The 24868-nt window shown below is 44.3% G+C and overlaps 1 protein-coding gene across 3 annotated transcripts in view; it reads right to left on the reverse strand.

Moving 5' to 3' along the window:
• Positions 1-11218: 11218 nt before the first annotated feature.
• Positions 11219-24868, reverse strand: part of AMBRA1 (autophagy and beclin 1 regulator 1) — a 147748-nt gene continuing 134098 nt past the window's right edge. For all 3 annotated transcript variants that reach the window (XM_035115335.3, XM_035115345.3, XM_088653921.1), the window contains exon 19: positions 11219-12987. In XM_035115335.3, coding sequence (XP_034971226.2) covers positions 12500-12987 — 488 coding nt within the window. In that variant the 3' untranslated portion in view covers positions 11219-12499. The remainder of the gene's footprint in view (positions 12988-24868) is intronic.

Consider the following 24868-nt stretch of genomic DNA (forward strand, 5'->3'; position numbering starts at 1 on the left):
GTGCTGGCACCATTTCCTTAATAAACACTTCCCCAGTTGGATGTCATCTGCAAATTTGATGAGCACCCCCTCAATACCTCCATCCTAGTCCTATATAATAAAGTCCAAGTGTCTCTGCGTCCAGTCCCTGGGTTTGCGCTACTGCGCATGTGCCCCACAGACACAGGGATTGGGCGCAGAGACTGGGTGCACACACGCGCACACGCGCTCTCCCCACCCCCACCCCTCTGCCTACCGTTTTCCCGCGGCCGCCAACCGCCGCTCCCGGCCGGACAAGCGCCTCACTGCGCTTGCGCGGGGGGGGGGCGCTGCGCAGAGGAGAAAGAAGCAGCGGCAGCCAAGCGGAACGTGTCAGGGGGAAAGGTCGCGGCACAGCCGAGCCAAGGGAGCATTTCTTTGTTCGGCCGTCCTGCCGCCGGGCCACTTTCAGGGGCAGCGATGCCGCTGCCGCCCTCCTCCAACCTCCTCTGAGAGTGAAAGAAGGGAATTGGGGCTGCCGCGCCCCGCCAGGTTAGCGGAGGAGGAGGCGCGGCTTCCACGCGGGCTCCATGAGGTGCCTGGAAGGCAGCAGCAGCAGCAGCGCTTCTTTAAAAGGGCTGTTGGTTTATTTATTCCCCGCCTTTTTCCCCTGACAAGGACTCAGCTGACCACTTACCCACCACATCCAAGCGGCGCCGGCTGAGGGAGGCAGGGCGTGTCGGGGAAGCGAGGGTGGAGGCCGGCGGAGGTGAATGGGGGGAGGAAGGGCACCTTTGAGCAGCGCCTCCCTCTGTCCCTCCTTGGGGTGAGGCGGCACATCTGACTCAACAGGGGAGGGCGAAGGCGAAGGAAAGTTTCTCCCCAGCCTTTGGCTGTGCGGTGCCTGCCCTGCCTCTCTTCGCCACCCGTGGGCCGGCGGGCAGCCAGGCAAGGCCACCCTGCCCTCCTCTCCTCCCTCTCTCCATGGAAACTTCTCAGCCAGAAATCGCCACTCTGGGCTTCAATCCCACGAGGGTAGAAAGAAGCACGCAGATTGTGAGAGAAATTTGGGAGTGGGGCCTTTTAAATTCCGCCACCCGGTAGTTGGAAGTCGCCGCTGTAGTTCTAGCACCCGTTAATTTAACAGGCTTCATGATACTAGTTGTTTATAAAGCCCCCAGGACAGAACCCTGCGGCACCCCACTTGTCACTTTTTCCAGTATGATGAGGAACCATTACTGAGCACTCTGGATTCAGTCAGTCACCCAGATTAATAATACTTTTATGATACATTTTGAATGCCAAACTCATTATTTCTTAATAGACTATCTTCTTTGATTTTCACAGTGTCTCTGTGGATTTTAACGGTCTGTACATACCCCTGTTCAAATGATTTGCTATGTAACATTTTACATACTTCAGCTTTATGAGGAAACAAGACTTTCTTTCAAGTAAGCATAGCTTGGAAAACAACAACATTGCCACCCGACCCCACCTACCTTCTTCCACCTACCTCTTTTCCCCTTTTCTTCCCAATGTCTCAACAAATGAAACTGATTTGTAAAAAGGTTATGAGAGACATTGCATATATTTTTGTAAATCAAGAAAATCTTTAATAAAAAAAAAGTAAGCATAGCTTGATGGAGGGAAAACAGAGCACCTACACCATCACAGCAAGCTGGTGACCGGTGGCCAGCATTAGGCCTCCAAAGACTTTGTCTGATGCTCTACCTACAGCTCATTGAAGTCACAAGCCTGTACCTTGTTGGATGAGATCTGTAGGAGTCTTAGAGCAGAATTGCCTTGGCTTTCTTTTCTGACTTCTTGAACTCCTTTACTCCAATCTTGCTTAAGAGATCGCTAAGAGATGGAGTAGAGAGAAGACAGTACTCCTATCTTCAGTGAAGACGTCCAGAAAGAAAAGGCATTTTTGCCCCACAGTCATCCTCCCCTGGGCTATGGCCATGTTGAGAATCCAGCTCTTGAATAGCTTTGTTGGGAGAAACACACACACACACACACACACACACACACACACACACACACACACACGTTAGGAAGCAGGCCACCACTGTGATGGTAGACCAGGGGAGTCAATGTGGTGTCCTCCCAATGTTGCCGGACTACAATTCCCATCATCCTGGGCCATTGGCTGTGCTGACAGAGGCTGATGGGAATTGGAGTCCAGCAACTTCTGGAGGGCACCACATTAGCCTACCCCTGTGGAAGACCCGCTGTGTTGTTCAAGTCACATGAAGGAGAGTCGGACAAGGGGAAAAGAGACAGTGAAGGGCGGAAACATTCCTGTCAAAAGCCTCATCAGCTTTAAACTTGACATCGCCCCCTTCACCTCCTGGCACCACAGGCAGGACACCAGAGCATGAAAAACCTGGACGTCTGGTGTGCCAGGCTGTACAGATTGGGGACCATTTGCTCCAGTATGTGCTGCAGGCTAGCAACGCTAACTTGAAAGGAAAAACAAACACGAGGAAAGGGAAGTAACCAAGAACAGATGAGATGTGCTTCGAAGAGGGACGCTGTGGGGAAACAAATACGTATATTTGCTGGAACGCAGTGAACATGTTTTAATGAGCCTCCCACCCAATTACCATGGCAGGGATGCCAGGCAGTGACAGCAGGGTGGAGGAAGTGGGGAGGGAGAGAGGGAGGAAGGGAGAGGCCAGTGCTCCTTCAGGGAAGGAGAGCGGGGATGGGGAAGGAAAGGAAGGGGCACGAGGCAGTAATTGCTCCGTGCTCCACAGAGGACGTTGGCTGGGAATCAAGGTTCGTGGCCCCCTTGGTGCCTGCACTCCCCCTCCCCTTCTCAGCACAGAGCTCCCTTTGCACAAATTTCGGAGGAGAATGACATTTACATGCTGTGTGCTGAGATCCCAATTAAAGCTAGGACAGCTCACCACATGGCACGCTTTAATTAATATGCCTTTTCCTGTTGGAGAACAGCTTTGCTGACAGATTGGGACTAAGTGGAGAGAGAGCAGCTGCTCCGAGGCGGGCTGCTTCTTCCATCCGCTTCAGTCCAGGGCAGGGCAGCGAGGCAGGTCTGCCTCCTTCCGCAGGGTGGCAGCTCCTCCTCTGCGTGAGCCAATGCCCATCCAGGCTGAGTCTACTGGGAGAGTAAGAGCACCCCACGCCCCACACTGGACACAAACACAAGTGCATGGCGTATGTATTCTTTGTTCATTTATCTGAAGTTCTGTGGGAATAGAAGTGAGGAATTACATCTCCCCGCATCTCTGCTCCTCCTTGAACAGACAATGCAACACACACAAAGCAGCGTGGGTGGGATGGGGGAAGCTAAGCAGGCAAGGGGGACTGACTCAATGGGGAACCAAAAAGTGGAACATTTATCAATCTTGCAAAAAAAGTGGAACATTTATCAATCTTTCAAACCACGAGTCTACTAATTCTCAGGCAGAAAAGTAGCTGAACTGGATCAATGCAGGTATTTCCTCCTTATCGTTAAAACAGAAAAAGTTCTCTCTCTCCTGGACTGTTCATTCTTCTGGGTGTCTAACTTCAATGTTAACAGCCTGTTAACAGCCTGTACGGAGCATCCATCTGAAACTTCACCTCTGAGAAAGAGGAGCCCCTTCTTAGTAGCAATTAATTTATCTGCAGGGAAACAATCCTGCATCCCTGTCATTGTGGGTCTTCATTTCAGAATGCTTTTTAAAGGGGTGGGGGATGCATATCAAGGAAGGAAGCTGGATGTGGTGCCTCTAGTGCACCAACCTTTTGGGGGGACTGTGGGCACATTTTCGGACAGGAGAAACGGTCACGGGAATCACCGCTGCACACTGCAACCAAGCAACACTCCACAACCTATTCTATTGATTATGATGGAATGCTTCGTTCAAGCCCGATTTCGGCATAGAAGCCTAATATCATAGAAAACTGCTACAGGGGCCGAATTAGGCCCCTGAAACAGACTTTGGACATGCCTGCACTCTGCGGATTCTGATCCAATCTTACAGAGGTGGGGGGAACTTTCAGCTTGAGGGCAAGATTCTCTTCTAGGGGAGCACATGGCAGAGCTGGGCAGGGCCAGAGAAATGAATGTAAACTGTACCTTTAGAAAATAGGCTAGTTTCTGAACCCACCCGCACCCTCTCTGTCCTCCTCCTCCCTAGCAACCTGCCATCATGGTGAAAGACAGGAGGACTATGGACTTCAGAAGGCAGCCTCTAACGATGGCTCAAAAATGATGGCGGCCTGCCTCTTTTTTGATGAAGCAAAAATGAAAACGAAAAAGAGCAAGCGAGAGAGAGGCCATCCACCATGGACACCCAAGTCAGAAGGTCTGCATATTCCTGTGTTTGCTATTAAGATTGACATTTTACTAGTAAATAAAGAGGAAAATTCCCTACCATCATCAGCTCCTGGCCTTTGGTGAATTTTAAAAGGATGTGAGAGAGTAGTGGCAAAGCAAACAGAGACAAGGGAATGTGAAAACAAAGACATGGACAAACGCCTGTATTACTAGGAGATAAAGAACCAACACACTCCAGAAGAACTCTCTTAAAAGCATTCAGCCATTGCTTTGGGGAGTATGGGGTTGTTAGGGGAGGGATGGTACCTCTGGTGGGGGACTCCTCCTGGGGTAATTTGTCCAGTTTTGGTCCCCAACTTGCACTCAGATCTTTCCCGTGGCTCCTAGCATGCAACAGCGGCCACACCACGGGAACGGTTTTGACTGGCAGGCTAAACCAGGTGAGGGTAGCTGATGGTGTGGGAATGTTCAGGGTGGCAGTAGAGGATATATATTGTTTATTAATATCCTTCCTAACTTGTGCTAGCAAGTTCCTTTACTTAGCAGAGTGCATTCCCCTTTACACAGCAGAAAACTAGTTGCAAACTCATGTGGGTTTCTTAAGACAATTGTTGTTGTTGTTTAGTCGTGTCCGCCCTCTTCGTGACCCCATGGACCATAGCACGCCAGGCACTCCTGTCTTGCACTGTCTCCCACAGTTTGGTCAAACTCATGTTCGTAGCTTCGAGAACACTGTCCAACCATCTCATCCTCTGTCGTCCCCTTCTCCTAGTGCCCTCAATCTTTCCCAACATCAGGGTCTTTTCCAAGGATTCTTCTCTTCTCATGAGGTGGCCAAAGTATTGGAGCCTCAGCTTCACGATCTGTTCTTCTAGTTCTTAAGACAATACACAATTCAATTTGGCTTGTCAGATTGAAATGTGTTCTAATATTTTCCTGGTAAGACCCCTTGAATCCCTCCTAAAAGAATAAAGACGCCACAGTCTTATGCCTAAGAAATAAAAAAAGTTTACTCACAATCAGGCAGGGCACAGTGAGATCCCTGAAGGCAGGCTTTAGGCTTAAAGTTACAAACGTATAAAAACAGGTTTACCCCATACGGGAGATGACCTGAGGGACTGCTTGGCTGGCAGCCAGTTCATTCCACGCCAGGAAGTTCGCAGGACGAAAAGAAGATGGAAAAGAGAGAGAGTGGCAGCATGCCTTGGCCCTTTACCAGGTCTGGAAAGGTCACACCCACCCACTAGTCACATGCAAGGAAGGATGCTCCAGGCCAGGAGGAACAGGAAGTTTCGGCTGGCTGGACCAAACACTCCTTGCATGTCTACTCTAGCAAAACAAGGAATGTTGTATTTGACTGCTTCCAGTGGATTAAATCCCACAGATTGGTCTCAAACGCTCGGTGAGTTAGGGACTTCCCCCGTATGCAAAGACAGGCTCGGGTAGCTGGAGCACATGAGACCAATAGTGAGTCCAACAGGCAAGAAGGCAGTTGCTGCATGTGCTCTAGAGCTTGTCAACCTGGGAAGATAGCCTTGTACATCTCCTTCTGGCAACTCCTGTAGCCAAGCTGGTGCCAAAAGTATTGCTCCGCTTTCCTTTGGACTAGTGCAGGGGTCTGCAACCTGCGGCTCCGGAGCCGCAGCAAAGGTGTAAAAGAGCCAGATACGAGGGGAGGAGGCGTCCGAGCCATGCGCTGCCTGAGCCATGCGGCGGCGCCCGCCACGCCCGCCAGACACTCGCGCGGTGCCCACCGCCGCCAGATCACACTGCTGCGGCGGCGTGCTGTGCGCCTGCGCCCCGCATGGCGCCCGCCGGAGTCCACAACTCCGCTGTGCGCGTGAACTGTGCAAAAAGGACGCAAGGTGACGTTAGCAGCCCAGGGAGCGTGGTCGGCCCCCTCCCTGCATCAGCCCCTCCCTGCCGCATTTCTGCAGCCAATAGGCTCACGGGGGGCGGGGGCAGAGTTATTTATTTTTTTAAACGGGCGCGCTTCTTTCCGCCCAGCAGCAGAAAAGGCTTGCGGGCTCGGATCGCGTGTTTGCTGCTGCTGCTCCTGCCTGCGGCCTGCCTGTGGCCTCCTGCTGGCCTGGTCAGGAGATTGAGGTAGATGTATTAATCAATGGGTTGATTCAATATGAGGAAATTTTATAAGTTCACTTGATGGGAGCAACACACATGAAACCATACAGGTGTCCTAATAAGGGAGTCAGAGTTTTGCCCATTCCCAGTAATCAAGGCAGCCCAAACTCAAAGTTATTTTTATAATGACGAGGATGACATTGGGCACTCATTATTAATTATTATTTACATCAGGCACTGATTAGGATTTATGGTACACTGGGGCCCTGAATAATTTTCTATGGCATTTTGGGGCATTTATTATTGGGCATAGCAAATTTTGCTATGGGGCCCTCTGATTTCTAATTACGTCCCTGTTTTGCGGCTCCTAGTTTATTTTTTTTTCTTCGGAAACGGGTCCAAGTGGCTCTTTTTGTCTTAAAGGTTGCAGACCCCTGGACTAGTGTATCTCAGAAAGGTTGAGAGGGGGAATCTGGGCAGCCCAGCACTTCCATACAGGTTGCCCAGGCTTGTGCCCCAGGGAGGTCCTTTCAGTATTGCTAACACAGCGGTTTGACTTCACTCCTGGAGGCATACTCCATTGCCTCCCGAGACAGACAGATGCCAACAATTGCCTTGTTTGCATCTTCACTCTTGTTCATGTTCAAAAATTTGGGCCCAGTGCTGGCTTGGCCTCTGAACATCTTCTACTGGGGCTTTAAGGAGTTTCTAGCCAACCTTTTTCCAGTCATTGCCTAAGAGGGTTCTACTCTGCCTTTTTCACTATTAAGTAGTTTCCCCTTTTTGCCAGCTCTTAACCAGAGTTCCACAACAGCTTAGTATTCCCAGTTCCCTCCTCCTCTTGAGTAACCTAGATAACTGTGTGTCATCAGCAAGTTTCACTGTTCTTGTAGCACCCTTCTTGACGCTCATTAAGACATTTATAGAACGTGGGCCTTGGTTTAGATCCTTGGCCCAACCTATTATTAACCTTTCACGCTGAGAATTGGCCATTTATTTCGGCTTCCTATCACAACTGGTTTTAATCTACAAGAGAACCTTACCTCTAACCCTAAAGGTGGCCACATTTCCTTAAACACCTGCCTTGTGTGGGGCTTTTTTTATCAAAAGGCTTTTTGAAAGTTTAATACATTTTCTCGCCAGCCTTCTCCTTCATCCATGCTTCTTAAGATGTCTAGCAGGTGGCTGAGCCAAGAAAAGCCTTGAGTCTTCAGATGACTCCCTGCACCCAAATGATAGCTCTCTCATTTAATTTCCAGCTGTGGACTCTGGGAACATCAGCAAACAGTAGGAGCACATAGTCAGGTTTACCAATCCAGGTTTTGTTTAAATGTTACAAGTTGTCACCTCAATGGAAAGCTGCATGTTCTAGTGGTGACAAGACCAGTACACCACTCAGAGATATGTGTTCGTCAGACAGTAGTCCTCAAAATAAATAATGTTGGTCTTATGAAACCCATCCTTCCCATTTATTGTGGAAGGAATAGGAATAGGTATGTGACTCGCTGTGCAGAGTAGACACCAAGGGAAGGGTTAGTCAATGCCAAAGGTGTAGCTCCTTGGCACTACCCTGTTCATGTGTGAGAACCCTTTGCAGAAATACATCTGCAAAAGGCTAGTGATGCAACTGAATACAGTGAGAAGCTCTGGAGATGTAGAGGTGCAGATACAGTGTAAGGGGAGGGTGGTAAACCTGCAGCTTTCCAGATGTTGCTAGATTGCAATTCCCACCATCTTAGAGCTGAAGGGAGCTGGAATCCAACAACATCTGCACAGAACCACAGGTTGCACTTCCCTAGCATAAGAGGTGGGCTCAGAGGTTCCCACTGCCTTTTATTTATATCCCACTCATCAAAAGGCATTTCCAGAGCAGCTGGAGGACCAACTCAGATATACCAGAGGCAAATGTATGCAATATGACATGGTTATGTATGTGTCCTTTGTGTGCACTGCTATCATCCCAAGCATTAGTGCTTGAATTATAGAGGAAAGCAAGCCGGCTTAATGAAATCAACACCCCCTCCCTGTTTTAGCTCCATCATGCTTTAGCTTTCTAAAAAATAGTAGCTAAGGGGGACATCACAAAAGGGGTTGGGTCCCCCTGGCACCCCTGTAATTCAAGCACTACCAGACTTGAAGAAGAAGAAGAAGAAGAAGAAGAAGAAGAAGAAGAAGAAGAAGAAGAAGAAGAAGAAGAAGAAGAAGAAGAAGAAGAAGAAGAGGAGTAGTAGTAGTAGTAGTTTGGATTTGATACCCCGCTTTATCACTACCCTAAGGAGTCTCAAAGCGGCTAACAATCTCCTTTCCCCTCCTCCCCCACAACAAACACCCTGTGAGGTGGGTGGGGCTGAGAGACTTCAAAGAAGTGTGACTAGCCCAAGGTCACCCAGCAGCTGCATGTGGAGGAGCAGGGAATCGAACCCGGTTCACCAGATTACAAGTCCACCACTCCAACCACTACACCACACTAAGAGAGGCACCAAGTCTACCCACTAACTCAAAAAAGTAAATTGGTCGTAATCAGTACAACTTGGGGGGAGTGGGGAAAGAAGTGGTACCTACCCACTGTTCATTACTGCCTCCTAGGCTGCTCACATTTTGTAGTCCATCCATCCAGTGTTTCCATCTTCATCGCAAATGTTGTCTGCAGCATTGGCAGATCCTACCTGCTTTTCATACCCCATGCAACAGGATTCGAACTTATTATGTTTTTTAAACATTACCTAGCTCTTAAGAAAGTTTTCATGTCCCTTTTCCAGAGGAACAGAGTCCATTAAGAAAAGCTGATTAGGCTGCAGCTACAAGATCTGATTGGTCAGGCTTCCTTCACATTCACACCCCACAGCATTTGAGTAGAATATGGAGTGACCCCCACACTACAAATAACACAGCAGCAGCACATCACATGGGCACAGGAGGGGGCTTCCCATGGAATCAGCACCCTTGGGGGATGCCAATTCCGTAAGACGGACTTATGTGTTCAACCCTGCCATGTGGGTTGCACTTTCAGACATTATTTCAATGTGATCAAAACCAGGGAGGGAGGAAGTTCACTTATCACCAGAACCTGTGTATTTTAAATAAGAGACCCACCAATATCACTTCATAATGTTCAGTATTTTTGTTCTGTCTCCTGGCTTGGTAATAGCAATCATGCCAAAAATGTGTTGCCTCAACCCAGATATTGGAAAACACTGGCTCATTATGAAATTTAAAATCTATGTGCAGCTCAATAATTGCAAAAACAAAACAAAAGTCCTGGCCAGTCTTCTGAGAAGAAAAAAACAAACTTGAGGCTCCAAATTCCTTTCAAGAAACAGCACCAAAAGAAATAATAGTTTTCTATTTAACACCAGGACCTTCAACCTTGCTGTTTGGTCACCAGTGGCAGGGAAAGGCAATTAAGAACTGATCTGGCGGGTATTCTCTGCAAGTTCTTAGGGAAGAAGGAGACTTTAGAAAAAATGTAGTCTTTTGCATGAAACATCCTGATTCACTCTCCTGCTTATGTAATGCAAGCCTTCCCAACCCACCACACCCCCATCTCACATACCCACTTTCCTCCAGTGTAGTGAGCCATTTGTGAACTCTGGGCATTAATCTATTCCCATGTAGGCATGCGGCAAAGCTATAGATGGGAATTCCATTATCTGGCCAAGGCTCCTGTAGCTTAGAAATGCAACTGGCACAGGGCAGATTTTAGTGCTTCATTAACACTCTGATGAGGCCTGGCAGCCAGCTGATTTGATTTAAAGTTCATTTCCATGCTGTGATTTAAGGAAACGTTTGCTTAATGTTCTCTAACAGACTCCTCTGACTGTGAGCATAAGAGCTACTTAACAATAGGCTTTACCCTGTTTCCCCTTTTTTAATACGTAGTCATAAAGTAAGCCATGGCAGAGTTTTTAAGTATTTGAGAAATATAAGACATACCCCGAAAATAAGCCATACTTCCGCGCCGCGGAAACCAACCTCCACAGGCACCTTCACTCACAGAGTCACCCCATGCAGCCAGCACTGCAGGAGCGTGATCAGCTATGAAGAGGCGCTCCAAGAGCTCCGCTTAACAGCTGATCGCGCTCCCGCCTTGCTGGCTGCATCCCCGCGCTCTGCCTTCTCGTCCACCGCCATCCCTGCCACTTCCGTGCTTGCCGCCACTGCTGGACTCACTGCTTCTTCCTTGCCTGGCCCGGCCAAGGAGCTTGGAGCGCCCTGCAGCGGCGGGCGGAGCGCATGAGCCAGCGGCCTCTGCCTGGCCCGGCCAAAGACGCCTGCCACCCCGCCACCCGGAACTGGGGGCTGCTGCAGCGCCGAGCACTCAAGACAGCCCAGCAGCGCCCTGAGCCAGCGCCCTGAACCGTAAAACCCGTACCGGTAATAAAAAAATAAGACATCCCACCGAAAGTAAGCCACCCTGTGTTTTTTGAGGGGGGAAAAGTTATAAGACGGTGTCTTAAAAAGGGGGAAACACGGTATTTATTGTCATGCACTCATGGTGCTGAGAAGACACAGGAGCTAGGCTGAGGGCAGTCTCTTGCAGGTGCTGTGTAAGCATTTTTTCAGAAGTATCAGGGTAAATTCACTTTCCTGCACCAGCAGGGTAACTAGCTGTTTCCTTTCTTCTCATCCAAGATCCGTTGTTTTTTTAATAATAAAAAACCAAAGCTTAAAAGAATTCAATTCCTCAGCAAAGCAGGCCAATACTGCTTGTTTCCAGAGCCAAGCAGAGAAGAACCTCTCCCACACATTTTTCCTGGGAATTTCAGGAGAAAGCTCCCCTCTTCCCCCAAAGTATGGTCAAGTGAAAGGGTGGCACAAGCATGAGCCCTTTATTCCAAATACGTTCAACCCAACCCCTTACCCACAAGAGAAGACAGGAGTCCAGAGAAGGGTTTGTCATATTTTAATGACGTTGATCTTTGGTGTTTCCCTCATTAGCACACTCTCCCCCTACCTTCCTGCTACAAGCTCACTGGGATGGAGAGTTACAAACGAAAAGGAAAATCACATTTTAGACTAGAAACAAAAAAATATCAGCGCCTTGATTTCTCCACTAGAAACTACATGTACAAGGTCAAGGTTTTTCACATGCAACACCTTACATCACAGACACATACCTCACGCTCTGACGCGGAGCTAACCCTCTCTTCCCACCCACCCCACCCCGCCCCACCCAGGGAAGTGCAACCTGGCCATGGCACCATGATCCCGCCAAGCCTCGCCAGGTTGAATTACTATTATTGGCACAGCAAGGGGTGCGAAGTCCTGGGCAACTTCTGTCTAAGTGCCATTTTTATTGGGGTGCGGTTCCCACCCTACCCACATGCTTTACAACTATAATGTTGCCCCACCCACAGCAGCCCCTAAGAGGGTCCTGCTTGCATACAAAGTAGATACTCTAAAAGGCCCACACTCCCGAGAGGTTCCTGAGCATGAAGGGATGGTGAAGCCCAAGCAAAGCTCTCCCCACCTCCAGTTCTGGGCTGGAAAGAAGAGTAGAATAGAGCCCTGGAGAAGACTACCTTGCCTCATCCAGTCTGCATTATCTCAAGCCATCCAAATTTTCAACTCCTGAAGAGTTGCCTAGCGCTTGCTAGCAGGGTGGCAGGGAGTAGAACTCTGGCCTGGAAGATAATTCCACTCTGGTAGCAGAGCTGGGGTGCAAATCCCCTCCACAGTAGCACTTAAACATACACACTCAATAAAGGTTGCAGATCTCCAAAAGGAAGAGACTACAGTCCTTTTTTATCTGATTAGCTGGTAAGTCAAAAGAAGGGAAAGAGTTTTTTTTTAAAAAAAAAAAACCCCAAAACAAAGAGTAACATTAAAAGCACTGCAGGGTTAGGGCAAAGCTTAATGGATTCCTGTAGCCAGTGAGCTGAGAAATTTACATAAGGCTCAGCTGAATATCAAGGTTTATTACAGCTACTGTAGAAAATGTGCAGCAAAACGGATGCGGGAAGCTAAGACACAGAATAAAACCTCTTTTAAGGATCCTCCTATACAACTGATGGTCTCCCTCTCATCTCCCACCCTATATACCAATGCCCACTGAGTTACCAGCATCTGGTCAGAGCCAAAATCTCCTACTCCTTCAGTTCCTGGTCAGTTGTGAGGTACAAGTCTCTGCTTAGCAGTACAAGAGTAGCACCAAAATACAATTCACCTCTACCTGTTCCGAGATTCTCCACTGGTGCCACCATTACTGTAGAAGTTGGTATTGTCAGGAAGATGGTTATTATTACTTAGGTCACTGTACTCAACTGGTCCCTCAGTGTCCATCGAGGACTGAGCCTGCTCTGACAGGGTCTGCCCACTAGCTTCTTCTCCCTCCACCTCATCAGAGGATGTCCGTGGGCTCAAGCCACGCTCTGTCACCTGCATGGACTCAGAAAGGGTTCGTCCTTCAAGCTCGGATAACAGCTCCTGGGAAGTGGACGGCTGAGCTGAGCTACCATCTGTTCCAATGGATTCAGTGCCAGTTTGAGAACTGCGGTGGATCCGGTGACTCACAATGATATTGTTGCCAAAACCACCCATGGATGCCATGGTGGTGCTTTGCTCTCGCTGGACCACAGCAGTCATGCCACCCTCAGCCATCAGCCTTTGGATTCGGATTAGAGCATCCTCCCCAGAAGCCCCATATTCTGGACCACCTGGAAGAGAGGAAGAGGGAGGCAGCTTAATTTTTGTTTAGAAGATTTGTATCCCTATCTTTTCATCGAAAAGGCAGCTGACAACATTTATTTAAAAGACACACACACACACACACACCCCAATAATACAACACGTTATAACAGAAATTAGTATTATAGCAGGAAATGTATGGATAAAATCTCACCAAACTTAAATGCTGTCAAAAGCCTGAGCATATAAAAATATCTTTCAGCCAATGCCTGAAAGGCAGAAATCTGTGGCACAAAAAAGGCCATGAAATAGGCAAGAAGATAACAGGATGATGCACACAAGTTGGGAAAGGAAACAGCATGTATAAGATGTTAAAGGTAAAGGTAAAGGGACCCCTGACCATTAGGTCCAATCGTGACCGACTCTGGGGTTGCGGCGCTCATCTCGCGTTATTGGCCGAGGGAGGTGGCGTACAGCTTCCAGGTCATGTGGCCAGCATGACAAAGCCGCTTGTGGCAAACCAGAGCAGCACACGGAAACGCCGTTTACCTTCCACTGTAGCGGTACCTATTTATCTACTTGCACTTTGACGTGCTTTCAAACTGCTAGGTTGGCTGGGACCGAGCAACGGGAGCTCACCCTGTCGCGGGGATTCGAACCGCTGACCTTCTGATCGGCAAGCCCTAGGCTCTGTGGTTTAATCCACAGCGCCACCCTGTATAAGATGTTACTATGTCCTAAAAAATTCTCAAATGCTTAAATTGCCTACAATTAGCCTGGTGGTTCTAAATAGCATTTGTATAAGCACTGCATGTTGAGTACTCGTTTGTTGTACTCATTTCACATAACTTCCTTCAGGAATGTGTTCTTTTACGTGTCTATCACTTTGTGAGCAGTACATACCCTATTTTTTGTAATTCAGAAAAATTCAAACCCCTCTTTGCAGCAGCTACAGCACTATTCTTTTGTAATTTATATGTAGGAGTTAAAATAGACAAGCAGCAGTCACACATTTATTGCTGGGCTGCACCATTACCTTCCACAAGTGTGTGAACTGATTGTTTGACCACAAAAGCTAACACGTCATGTCGTGCAAAGGCTAATGAAAAGCCTTCTCTTTAACTAGCTAATTATGTAAGAGCCCCGGGTACTTCACGTGGTGAAACATTCAAACATCCATCCCCACACCCACAGTAATGCAATGGGATCATCCTGCAACAGTTTCATCATGTGGGCCTGCTGCTCCTCTGTTTAAGTTCTGGAACATGGCTAAGTTTTCGCACAATGGGCACCTACTGGATATGACTGTGAGACTGTTGGTAACACCAGCATTTCTTAAGTGTTGTGTGCTCCACCGAGACCTCTTCAGTTCCATTGTCTGAAAGGCCAGCAGCAACCTACCCCCTCAGCCCAGCACCACATCAAGCCTATTCTCCCAACAGTGATGGAATATTGCACACAAGAGTTAGAAGATTGGGACCAAGGGAGTTCAAGTGTTAATGCAACTAGCATACACTAAAGTACTATTTGACTGCCTACTGGACCACTGTATGCTACTGTCAGTGGTAAATAACCAATTTCTTTCCTATTAACGTTTCATTTGAATTTTTGCTTAAAACAGTACATGTTGTAACATTAAGTGGTTCATGAAAACATCTACTACAGAAACAAGATACCAACCACTTCCATTCCTAGCAAATCTTCCACCTAGATAATATCCAGAAATAGACTCATAGGGTTGAATCTTATGTAGTCATAGAGTGGAACCAGTGAAATCATGACTAGCTTAAATTTCATTTATTTCCATGTTGCTACCCTATGGACAGCGAAGTATGGAACCAGCATATAGCCTTAGACCAAGAAAATAATTTTTCACACTGTTATTAAAATAATAATCATATAATTTCATATTCATTTAGGGTGTGTGCGCGCTTGTAAATGAGCTCTTATTTATAGTTTCCCACATAGCATGAGACTTGTCCCAATAAATACCTGAAAAGTGGCTGAACATTTTGAAGTTACCTTTCAACCACAAAAATCATTTGGCAGTCAACTAAGCTGTGGAGTGCACAACTCAACACAGGTTTCAAGTAAAGGCATCCTTTTTGAAATCAACATTTTAAAATGGGATTAGCAGAATAATGTGCTTTACAGTCCCAAGGCCTACACAGCAGAGACACCCTCATAACCTGCATCCAAATGTGATGCAAAAAAGTGGTCCGCTGTTGGACTGCTCAGCCAGAAGTGGAAATAAGAGGTATGCATATTTTTCAATTCTGTCTGCTTACTAAAAAAGTCGCTGTCCCCTTTCCTCTCAGACTGTGGAAAAAAGCACTGCCTATTCTTCAAGCCCTCAAAGAATCATGAATTGTGGAAAGAATGGTGCCCCAAGGAATAATTGTAGCTAGGAAAAAAATGGCTCACTGGAACAGCCTGGTGGAAGGATCAGCAATTAGCTGCCTCTCACTTATAGGCTGCTGAAAAGAAATATCCTTATTCAATGGAATGTTTTGAATTGCTCCATAGAGGGATGCAGCAGCCACAGGCTACCTGATCCTTATTAAAGATATAAATCTTTCTTCCAGCCTTCTAAGAGCCATCAGGACCAATTAGAAGAGAGGAAGAAGTGGCCAAATGCTTCCTAAGCAACAGGCAAAGTGAACAGAACATTGGAAAAAACAGCAGCTTAACAACTAATGTTGAATGAAAAGCAAAATAAAATAACACTTAACACACAGTTATGTACCCAATATAGCTTGGAATTATTTGCCACAGTACAAAGATACCAGAAGCACAGGTGTGCAGAGTATGGAAGCAGATTTTCTGTCAAGTGTGTACTAGGAAAGCATGCAATGTACCATCAAATGCTCCTCTAAGTTCCCATAGCATTAAGCAAACAGAAAGGAGTTCAAGTAAGCTACATGAGAATGTTTTTCTCTAAGGAAAATGCTTTTTACATAATGTTTACACTACAGCTTTCCCCTGGGATGAAAACTGTTAATAAGCAATACTGACATTAGGTGCTAAAAGTAGATAATGACAAAGAATTTTAATTGGAATCAATGCTATTTAGCTTATTCATAAAGTGATTTGGAGTCAGAGATGAGCAGTAAGTTAGTCCAGTTTATGGATGACACATTATTCAGGATAGCAAAAACCCAAGAGAACTGTGAAGAGTGTAAAAAAAAAACCTCTTGAAACTGGATGAATGAGCAACAAAATGCTGGATGAGGTTAAAGGCAAGTTACATACAAACTTATATATACTGAGACAAAGATAACACTTCAGTTGATATCTGAGATAGCCAGGAAAGAGATGTTGACATTGCGGCATATAAAAACGTAAGAACCTGCTGATTGGATCAGGCGAAAGGCCCCCTAGTACAGCATCCTGTTCTCACAGTGGCTAATGAGATGTATATGGGTAGCCCACAAGCAGGACTTGAGGCCTCCTACAGCTGAGGTATAAAATAGCTATCATGGGTGGTAGCTCTATGAAAAAATGGCAAAAAAAACCTAACTGGGAGATTACAGGAAAAGGAGGTGATCTTCTCTTCTTTTCTACAACTTATCTTCTATCCTGAGCTGTAGAACGAAATATATACACCCAGAGCAGCCTTGGTGATAACTTGGAGAAGTTTATGGCCATGTTCTACCACGAGTTTGGCATCCCAAGTTTCTCAAAGCATTCCCCAATACACTCAGAAGAAGAGATTACCCCAGTCAGCATGTGCTTAGTTTAAACATTCCAAAATTCAGAGTAGTCATGACCGTCAGCTACATGAAAAACAACAAAGTCTTGTAGCACCTTAAAGACTAAAAAAAATATTATGGTATAATACATGTTAGTCATTAAGATGCTACAAGACTTTGTTGCTGCAAAGTACTAAAATGGCTACAAGACATTGGAATGCCTAAATAATTTTCTTAAGACTTTAAGGTGCTACAAGACTTTTTGTTCTTTCTCCATCATTAACATCTACATTTTGGGAAGCCACTCTTCTATAGATTTTGGTGACCAAAATCCCAGTTTATGCGAATCACAGCTATAAATGTAAGAAGCTGTATTTAAGCAAATTATATTACACAAATGAGAAAAGACGAGTAAGGAGTGACATGACAGAAGTTTATAAAATTATGCATGGCACAGAGAAGGTGAACAGTTTTTTTCATTTCAAGAAGACTCCAGTCCAGTAACTAATGCAGTATTACTACATAGCTAGTGGACAACAAGGAAAAAAGGAGGGGGGGGGTCCTTGTGGTTTCTCCTCTCTGAAGCTATTCACCGCGAACAACTTCACTGCACTTACCCATCTGCTGAGAATACATCAGGAAAGGGTGACCATCTTCAAGCAAGGAAGACCTTCAGGAGTTCTATCTTATTAGCAAATCCTATCCTTATCACAAGGGCATTCAAGCTTTAGCTAAATCTAGCATCTTTCATTGGATACTGTTGGAATGACTTGAGTGAGGTAGATATTAACTACACCCATAGACCTTCTGCTTTATGTGAACAAAACCAGCCCCAAGTACTAGAAACCATCTAAATATTTCTTAGCACCTGACGTCCTCCCTTTGTACATCTTTGTCATATAAAATGAGGGGCTCATCCTTTTCAGAAATGTAAGTCTACCACACTTGTCAGCTATTGCTTCACTTGCAAGCCCTAGGATGATCATGTGCTGAGCCTTTCAGGTAGAACATGCCAACATGCTCTTTTTTCCTGGCTTCCTCTTCCACACAAGTCATCTGTTTTAATTCTGCGGCAAGGGCAAAATTCCAGGGGCTGGGGCTCTTTTCTAGTCCCAGAAGCAGCAGGTGCTGATTCCACAGCAGAACTGGCTGCTTGGTAATTTATCATGTCGGGAGTGATCTGATTAATATAGACTAGGAAATGCAGAGAAGCCGAAGTTAGCATTTTTACCAAGGGCTTCATCTTCAGCTGCATTGTTAGGCCCACAAGGCATCACCATTTGCCCTGTTGCTCTCTTGGCCTAACTCATTCTCCCTCTCCCTCCCCTGAATGTATTAGCACTTTCATCTTAGAAATTTCAAACAGGAAACAGTTTTCACCATGTGCAGCAAGAACAGAGAGTCCCGCAGCATCTTTAAAGATGCACACATTTATTGTGGCATGAGCCAACTTCAGCAAATGCAACAGGTGTTTCCCCTGATGACAAGAATTGAATTGCACATTATAAAAAGGTGCAGCACTCTTTCCTCAGTGTAAGAGAAATGGATGCAGCACATGATCTAAAGACTGAATGTCAGCCATTACCCAAAGTAACAAGCAGCAGCAATAGAAGAAAGTATCTCTTTTCCAATGCTGTTTTGCATAGATATTCATTCCTGGACACTATCCCCTTTTCAGGCTTTATTAGTAATTTAGATGCACCATGCTTATGTATTGGTGATACATAACAATTTTGATGCCCCACCGGTAAAGAAGGCTCAACATAATCAGTTGGAACAGCATGAGAACTACTATTTTATGGAAATATGTCCAGTAGCACCTTAGAGACCAACTAAGTTTGTTCTGGGTATAAGCTTTCGTGTATCTTAAGAAGTGTGCATGGACACGCAAGCTTATACCCAGAACAAATTTAGTTGGTTTCTAAGGTGCTACAGGACAATTTTTTTATTTTTTTATTTATTTCGACTGCGTCAGACCAACACAGCTACCTACCTGAATCTACTATTTTATGGTGCCATGCAACTCCTGTAAATTTGTTAATCTAAGCCAATTATGCAGCTTGTTATTGGGATATTACAGAGCCAGAAGGGAGGGAGATCATATATTCAGGTGGGAAAGAGTGATTCAAATGGCTCCTGGTTATGAGCATGTATTGAGTCACAGTGGAATTTCAACATAAGGAAGCAGTTCCCATGTGCTAATGAAAGCGCAGCTGAGCTCTGAGTCCCAAATATCTTTTTATAACGAATGAAATTATAAACAGGTGGGTGCCATATGGTATTTAGATCACAGTTTTATAAATTTGCCTCTAATCATGGTTGTATAAATAAATGAAATAGCATTGTTCCATATGGTTCATTGTTCAGGAGATATTTTTTCTAATCAAGTAGTTTTTAAAGTTCTTGCTTTAAAAAGCCCTGTCTATATAAACTCATCTCCCAAGGAAACACCAATATCTGCTGTGGAATACCATGCATGTTGCAAAAAATTATGTAAAGAGCTCTAGAACACACATTCTGTCCATGCAGAATACTGGCTAGATTCACTGGGACTCAACATTGCTTCATCCAAAATTTGCAACCCAACACATCAAATACCCTGCACATGCAACTTTGCATTTAGAAAAGGATTGATAAATGTGGGCAGGTGTCTTACTAGGATTGTTGCTCACCATTACTTATCTTCTCAATGAATAGCCTTCAGTAAACACAAGGAACCCCAGGGTTGTTTACAACAAGACAAGAAACCACCAGCATAATCAATTATTTCCCCCCAACATGACAAAGACTGGTCTTGCATCTAAAACAAGACTAATTAGTTTCTATCTACTTAAACTAGCTCTTGCTTGGCGATATAAAGACTGATAATTTACTGCTGTTTGCATGACATTTATTTGCAAATATGAAAAAGTGGAAACAACTATATTACTCATACATATATTTAAGTTCCGTTTCTCCATGGTGAAAGAACATTTGCAGTCCTGTTGCATCCTTTTTCTTGTTACAGGTAGGTAGCCGTGTTGGTCTGAGTCGAAGCAAAATAAAAAAATTCCTTCAGTAGCACCTTAAAGACCAACTAAGTTTATATGCATGCACACGAAAGCTCATACCAAAATATAAACTTAGTTGGTCTTTAAGGTGCTACTGAAGGAATTTTTTTATCCTTTTTCTTGTTAGTTTTTTTTTAAAAAAAGCAGAGTTTTGAATGTTTATAATTCCTCCATTTGTGATAATGGATATCCAGCAGCTACATTTTATGATACTCCTTTCATGGAGACCTGAAATCCTAGGTGCGGGATTCTTAACTCAGATCACAGGGCAGCATAAATGATTGCTTGGGTACTTTTTGGTCTTCTTGCTTGTTTTGATCACCTTGCTATCAGACTGCCATAGCCTTTATATGGGCCACATAGAAACAATAGTTTGGACAACAGACATCGCCAGTAGTCCATATATTATAACTCTATTAGAAAAAAGAATATTACTGTATTTGATACCAGTGTTTGGTGGCTTTTTGGTTGTTGTTTTAGAAAAATAGGTGCTGGTTCTCACCACAAAGTTGTTACAGGAAGTGCCACAATTTTTAACAACAAAAAAGGGTGCCGTTACTGCGTACCCATGAGTACCCCCTGGGGGGGAAAAGCACTGCTTATTAATTGCATGTATGTATGTGCGTGTGTGCAGGTGGGAGAGATTTTAAGAAGCAGATTCATTATTATACATGAAATTCTGTCTGGGAAGGATACTGTATAATTTCTTTAATATTACAGTGGATTTTAAAAGTTTAATTAAAGGTAGGAAGTTGAGTTCTATAGATCTTTTATACTATTTGATAAGATGATTGCAAGGTATTTAATTTTTGTGCTTCACTGCATGCAATTTACCCTTAGAAGTAAATAACTTTGATTTAGAATAATTTTATGACAAGGAACCTTTTTGTCTCTTTCATAATAGCTGGGGGGAAAAGGTTAATAATTCTAAAATGGTTACAACATCTTAAGTTCACTACTGTAGTTCCTAAATATACAATCCTCTTTTTCCCTGCTACCCATAAATCCTTTTTAGCTAAGGGTTCTATACATAAAGCAAAAAGGGTGCCTAGGTGCATCCTTGACATAACCCTCTAAAAAGGTGAAAATGAAGTTTGCCATGTGCCCTTAAATATCATTCAATCTTAGAAGGGAAAATGACAGCGAATAAATGACTAAATTCAAACCAGCTGAAAAACCAACTCAGCAAAGACGACACTGGGTGATGTGAGCAGATGTAACACAGAGGGAAAACAGCTGCTGTCCTTTCACTTTGGTTGTTCCCACATTGGAAATCATCTTAAAGCAAAATTACCCTTCAAACACCTGAGCAGTTCCGCCATTTGCTCTATGCGGATGTCATTCAGAGAATGAACTCACTAAGTCTTTGAAACAGCCGAAAGCTCAATGAGCACAAATGAAATTTTAAAAAATATGTGTCCAAGTGCAACACAAAAACAAAACCCTATTGCCTATAATACATACAGTCACCATCATGGTATCTCATTCCACAGAGAGGGACACTGGTGCGAGTCCACAATTACAATCCATTTTGCTCAGTCTGAAAGAATGATCAGGTACTGGATACAAAATTCAGAAAGCAACTACCAGATTCCTCATTTAAAATGACTTAACTGTATTTGAAGGAGGACTTAAGTCCTGAAAATTTGATTCCAAAGCAATTGGCAACCACAATGGAGGCCTCTTTGGTTAAAGGAGGTATTTTCCAAGGAACTGGGGAAACTTTTACATCCAGAATGATTTTCCTACATGTGTTCAACACACTCTACATGAACCTGAATAACTGCAGAAGCAAGTCCTGAAAATGACGTGTCACCCTGCACTGGAGACCCCCAGAAATGGACAAAGATATTCAAGGTAACAGACCACAAACTCATTCAAGGATGATTATCACTAACTCATATACCGTATGACTTCTCATTGGGCTTTGAAATATCTTGGCTACAAATCTCAAGTCATGGAAGAAACCCTGACATCAAGATGACAAGACGCTGCAACATCTCCCTTTGCAGCAATGCAAATTATTTAGGAGTTTGATCTTAAAATTAAGAACAATTGCTCTCATTATTAAGTCAAAGGCTTGACGACTTGCCAAGGATGGGGTATATGATCAGCTCCCCTTCACTGTTCTGCCAGTGCCCTCATATTTGTAAGTTGACAGCCACAGTATTTGGCCAGAAATGATAAGAATAATAGCCATTATGAGCAAAATCTGTGTCCTGTTTATTTCAATGAAAGAGTTAAACGTGTGCGTAAATCTCCCCCATGGAATCAATGGAAGTGTGGGATTTTGGTTGGATATTGCCTTGTACTGGAAACATTTTTAACCAGCAAGAGATCTTTGAGCCTAACATTTGTCATTTTCATTTGCCTACACTTACATTTCTTTGATTGATGCAGGCTTCAGCAGCAACAGAGTACACAAGACAGCAATTAACTGACAGAAAAGGAAACATCTGCACTAGAGGGATTCACTTTTAATAAGTTTACTCACATTATCGTCATCCTTCCAAAGAAGGAGCAGAGACTCTCAGAAAGACAATCTCTGCAGAACCCTGCAGAAGGGGAAACGGGCTACATTTACCAATGTGACAAAGACCTGTTTCTAATGCTATGTTGTAGGTCTTTGACATGACACCTGTGATAAAAAGTGCCCTGCCCTGGCAAAGTATTATACATATTAAGAAAGCCTGCAATCCAAGCCATTTGTAATACACATTTCTCCTTTTCTGTCTTCTTCCAAAGCAGTCACTGAACCAACTGAGTAATGTCTTTTATCATCCTGCTGAGTGCCACCAATACTATTCAGTCTCATAATGATTTACATCAACAAAGCTCTTTACAAATACTAATTAATCCACAAAACCTCCCGGGGAAATACTGTAGGAAATGTTTATTCCATTTTACAGACAAATTCAATCATTTTCAAAGGCTGCATGGTGAGTTCATGGCAGATTTCGGATATGCACTCAGGATTTTTTGAATCCTAACTGCGTTACTTGATTGGCAGAGAATACTGCTTCACTTTTATAGTTATGGCTGAGCTTCTCCTCACCCCCTGGCTTGCCTTGTAAGCAGTTCAGTTTTCTAAACTTTCATGGAAAGTTATTGGGGGAAATGTGGTCTTTTCGGGCTTTTTCTGAGAAAGCACCAAGCCCAGCAATGCTTGGACCCAGCCCTCTCCACGGGTCCCCTCTCCTTCCCAAAAGCTTACTGTTGGGGGTGAGATACACTGTAGTAGTGAGGACTTGCAGAGGCATCCACACCTTACCTTTATGAACTATCAAATTACTGATGGGAAACAGGAATTCTAAATGCTCTCAGCTTAATGGATTAAAGTGGAAGACATTAGGAACTCTGCTACCCAGGAGCTATCTGAGCCTGTTTAGACTGAACGGTAAATATTTAGTTCTAAAAGATGAGGTCTAAATATTGTTTCAAGCCCTCCATGTCAGTCTTCTTTGCTAACAAAAATTTTGCCTGTTATTTCTCTTCCTCCTCTCCCCCCACCCCACCCCAGGGCAAGTTGCCATTAGTTAGTGTGGAACAGGGGTCAGTAACCTTTTTCAGCTGTGGGCCGGTCCACCATCCCTCAGACCATGTGGTGGGCCAGACTATTTTTTTTTGGGGGGGGGGACAAATTCCTATGCCCCACAAATAACCCAGAGATGCATTTTAAATAAAAGGACACATTCTACTTATGTAAAAACACGCTGATTCCTGGACCGTCCATGGGTTGGATGGAGAAGGCGATTGGGCCACATCCGGCCCACAGGCCTTAGGTTACCTACCCCTGGTGTGGACATTTCGAATAAAGAAAACACAAAAATTGACTCTTATTTTGTCTTGTGGGTGAGAGTGGAGCATGGTTGCTTATCTTATGATGTGGCACTTCGTGTGAATGGCTACTGATATTTTTGTGAGGGTGGAGTCTATTCCAAGGACCCATCACTGTATGCATTAGTTGCACCATAAGAAATTTTCTACCTCATTTAAATTAGTACGTACTTTTGTATGATAGGTCTGGACTGATGTTTTGTCCTTCCTATGTATTGGCCTATCCCAGCATCATTATCAGACTTCTTTTATTTTTACATTTATTCTTTAGCAGTGAATACGAGTCATTACATTCCAAGGGCCACTTTAGCACATCATTAATTTTGATCTTGGTCACTGGCCACTGTATCATATTTTCTTGAAGTTCTTCAATCTCTTTTTCAATGTTTTTTGTGGGGAAAAAAATCTAGGAAACAAAATGCTACTGAGTCTAATTTTGGGAGGAAGCAACATGTGGAGATTCATAAGGAGCAAAAGTGAAATGAAATACATGTAGAATACTAGTGTGGGTTTACCCTTAGTGTTTATCTGTCTTCAGTTAAAATAATAATTACCGGTAGATAAAATTGCTGCCACATATCTTCTTCAAGAGAGATATGCAGAGAAGAAACAATAATTTTATAGTATTTACACCAACCCCCAACCCATTGCATTAGTCAGTTTCTGTGGTAACATGTAACATTAAACCATGCTTTAATATTATAAAGATGAGCTGCAGCAAGCCTCAGGCCTTCACAAGCCCTCCTCCTTTGGGTCAATGTCAGAAAGAGAAATTGGGAAGTTTCTCCTCTTTTGGGGATATATTCATATAATGTTGCCCCCCCCCCTTTACACAGTTGTGTGCTTTGTTCTTTTTCGTTTACTGCTTTATATTTGAAATGTTTTCAATAAAATATCAATTTTTTTAAAAAAAGTTTCTCCTTCAGACTGTGACATCCAAACCTGGACGACAACCTCAAACTGCATTTTATGAAGAGGGCTTGCTTTATTAAGCTAAACTAAAGACTGAGCAGAATGTAGGGTTCTCAAGTAACATTAACTATATATAATAATAAATAGGGAAAACAAGCTTCCAATTTTCTCCTGGTGGTCATGCTGGGAGAGCAGGTGGTAGCGGAGCTACAGTTCAGCATTAGAAGCAAACACAATTATTATCCACTCAATCTACTGACAAATGTGGTGGTTCCTGATATGTGATGCAAATCTACTTTCTGAATTTATCCTCAAATAGAAACCTGAAGGAAAGATTGCAATCACTTCACAGTAACTGATTTTACAACTGCTGCGAGCAGAAGCTGTGCCTGTAACAAAAAGTGAATTGCTTACTGAGG

Source organism: Zootoca vivipara, chromosome 1, assembly GCF_965207765.1.
Source record: "Zootoca vivipara chromosome 1, rZooViv2.hap1.1, whole genome shotgun sequence".
In the NCBI taxonomy this organism is placed as follows: domain Eukaryota; kingdom Metazoa; phylum Chordata; class Lepidosauria; order Squamata; family Lacertidae; genus Zootoca; species Zootoca vivipara.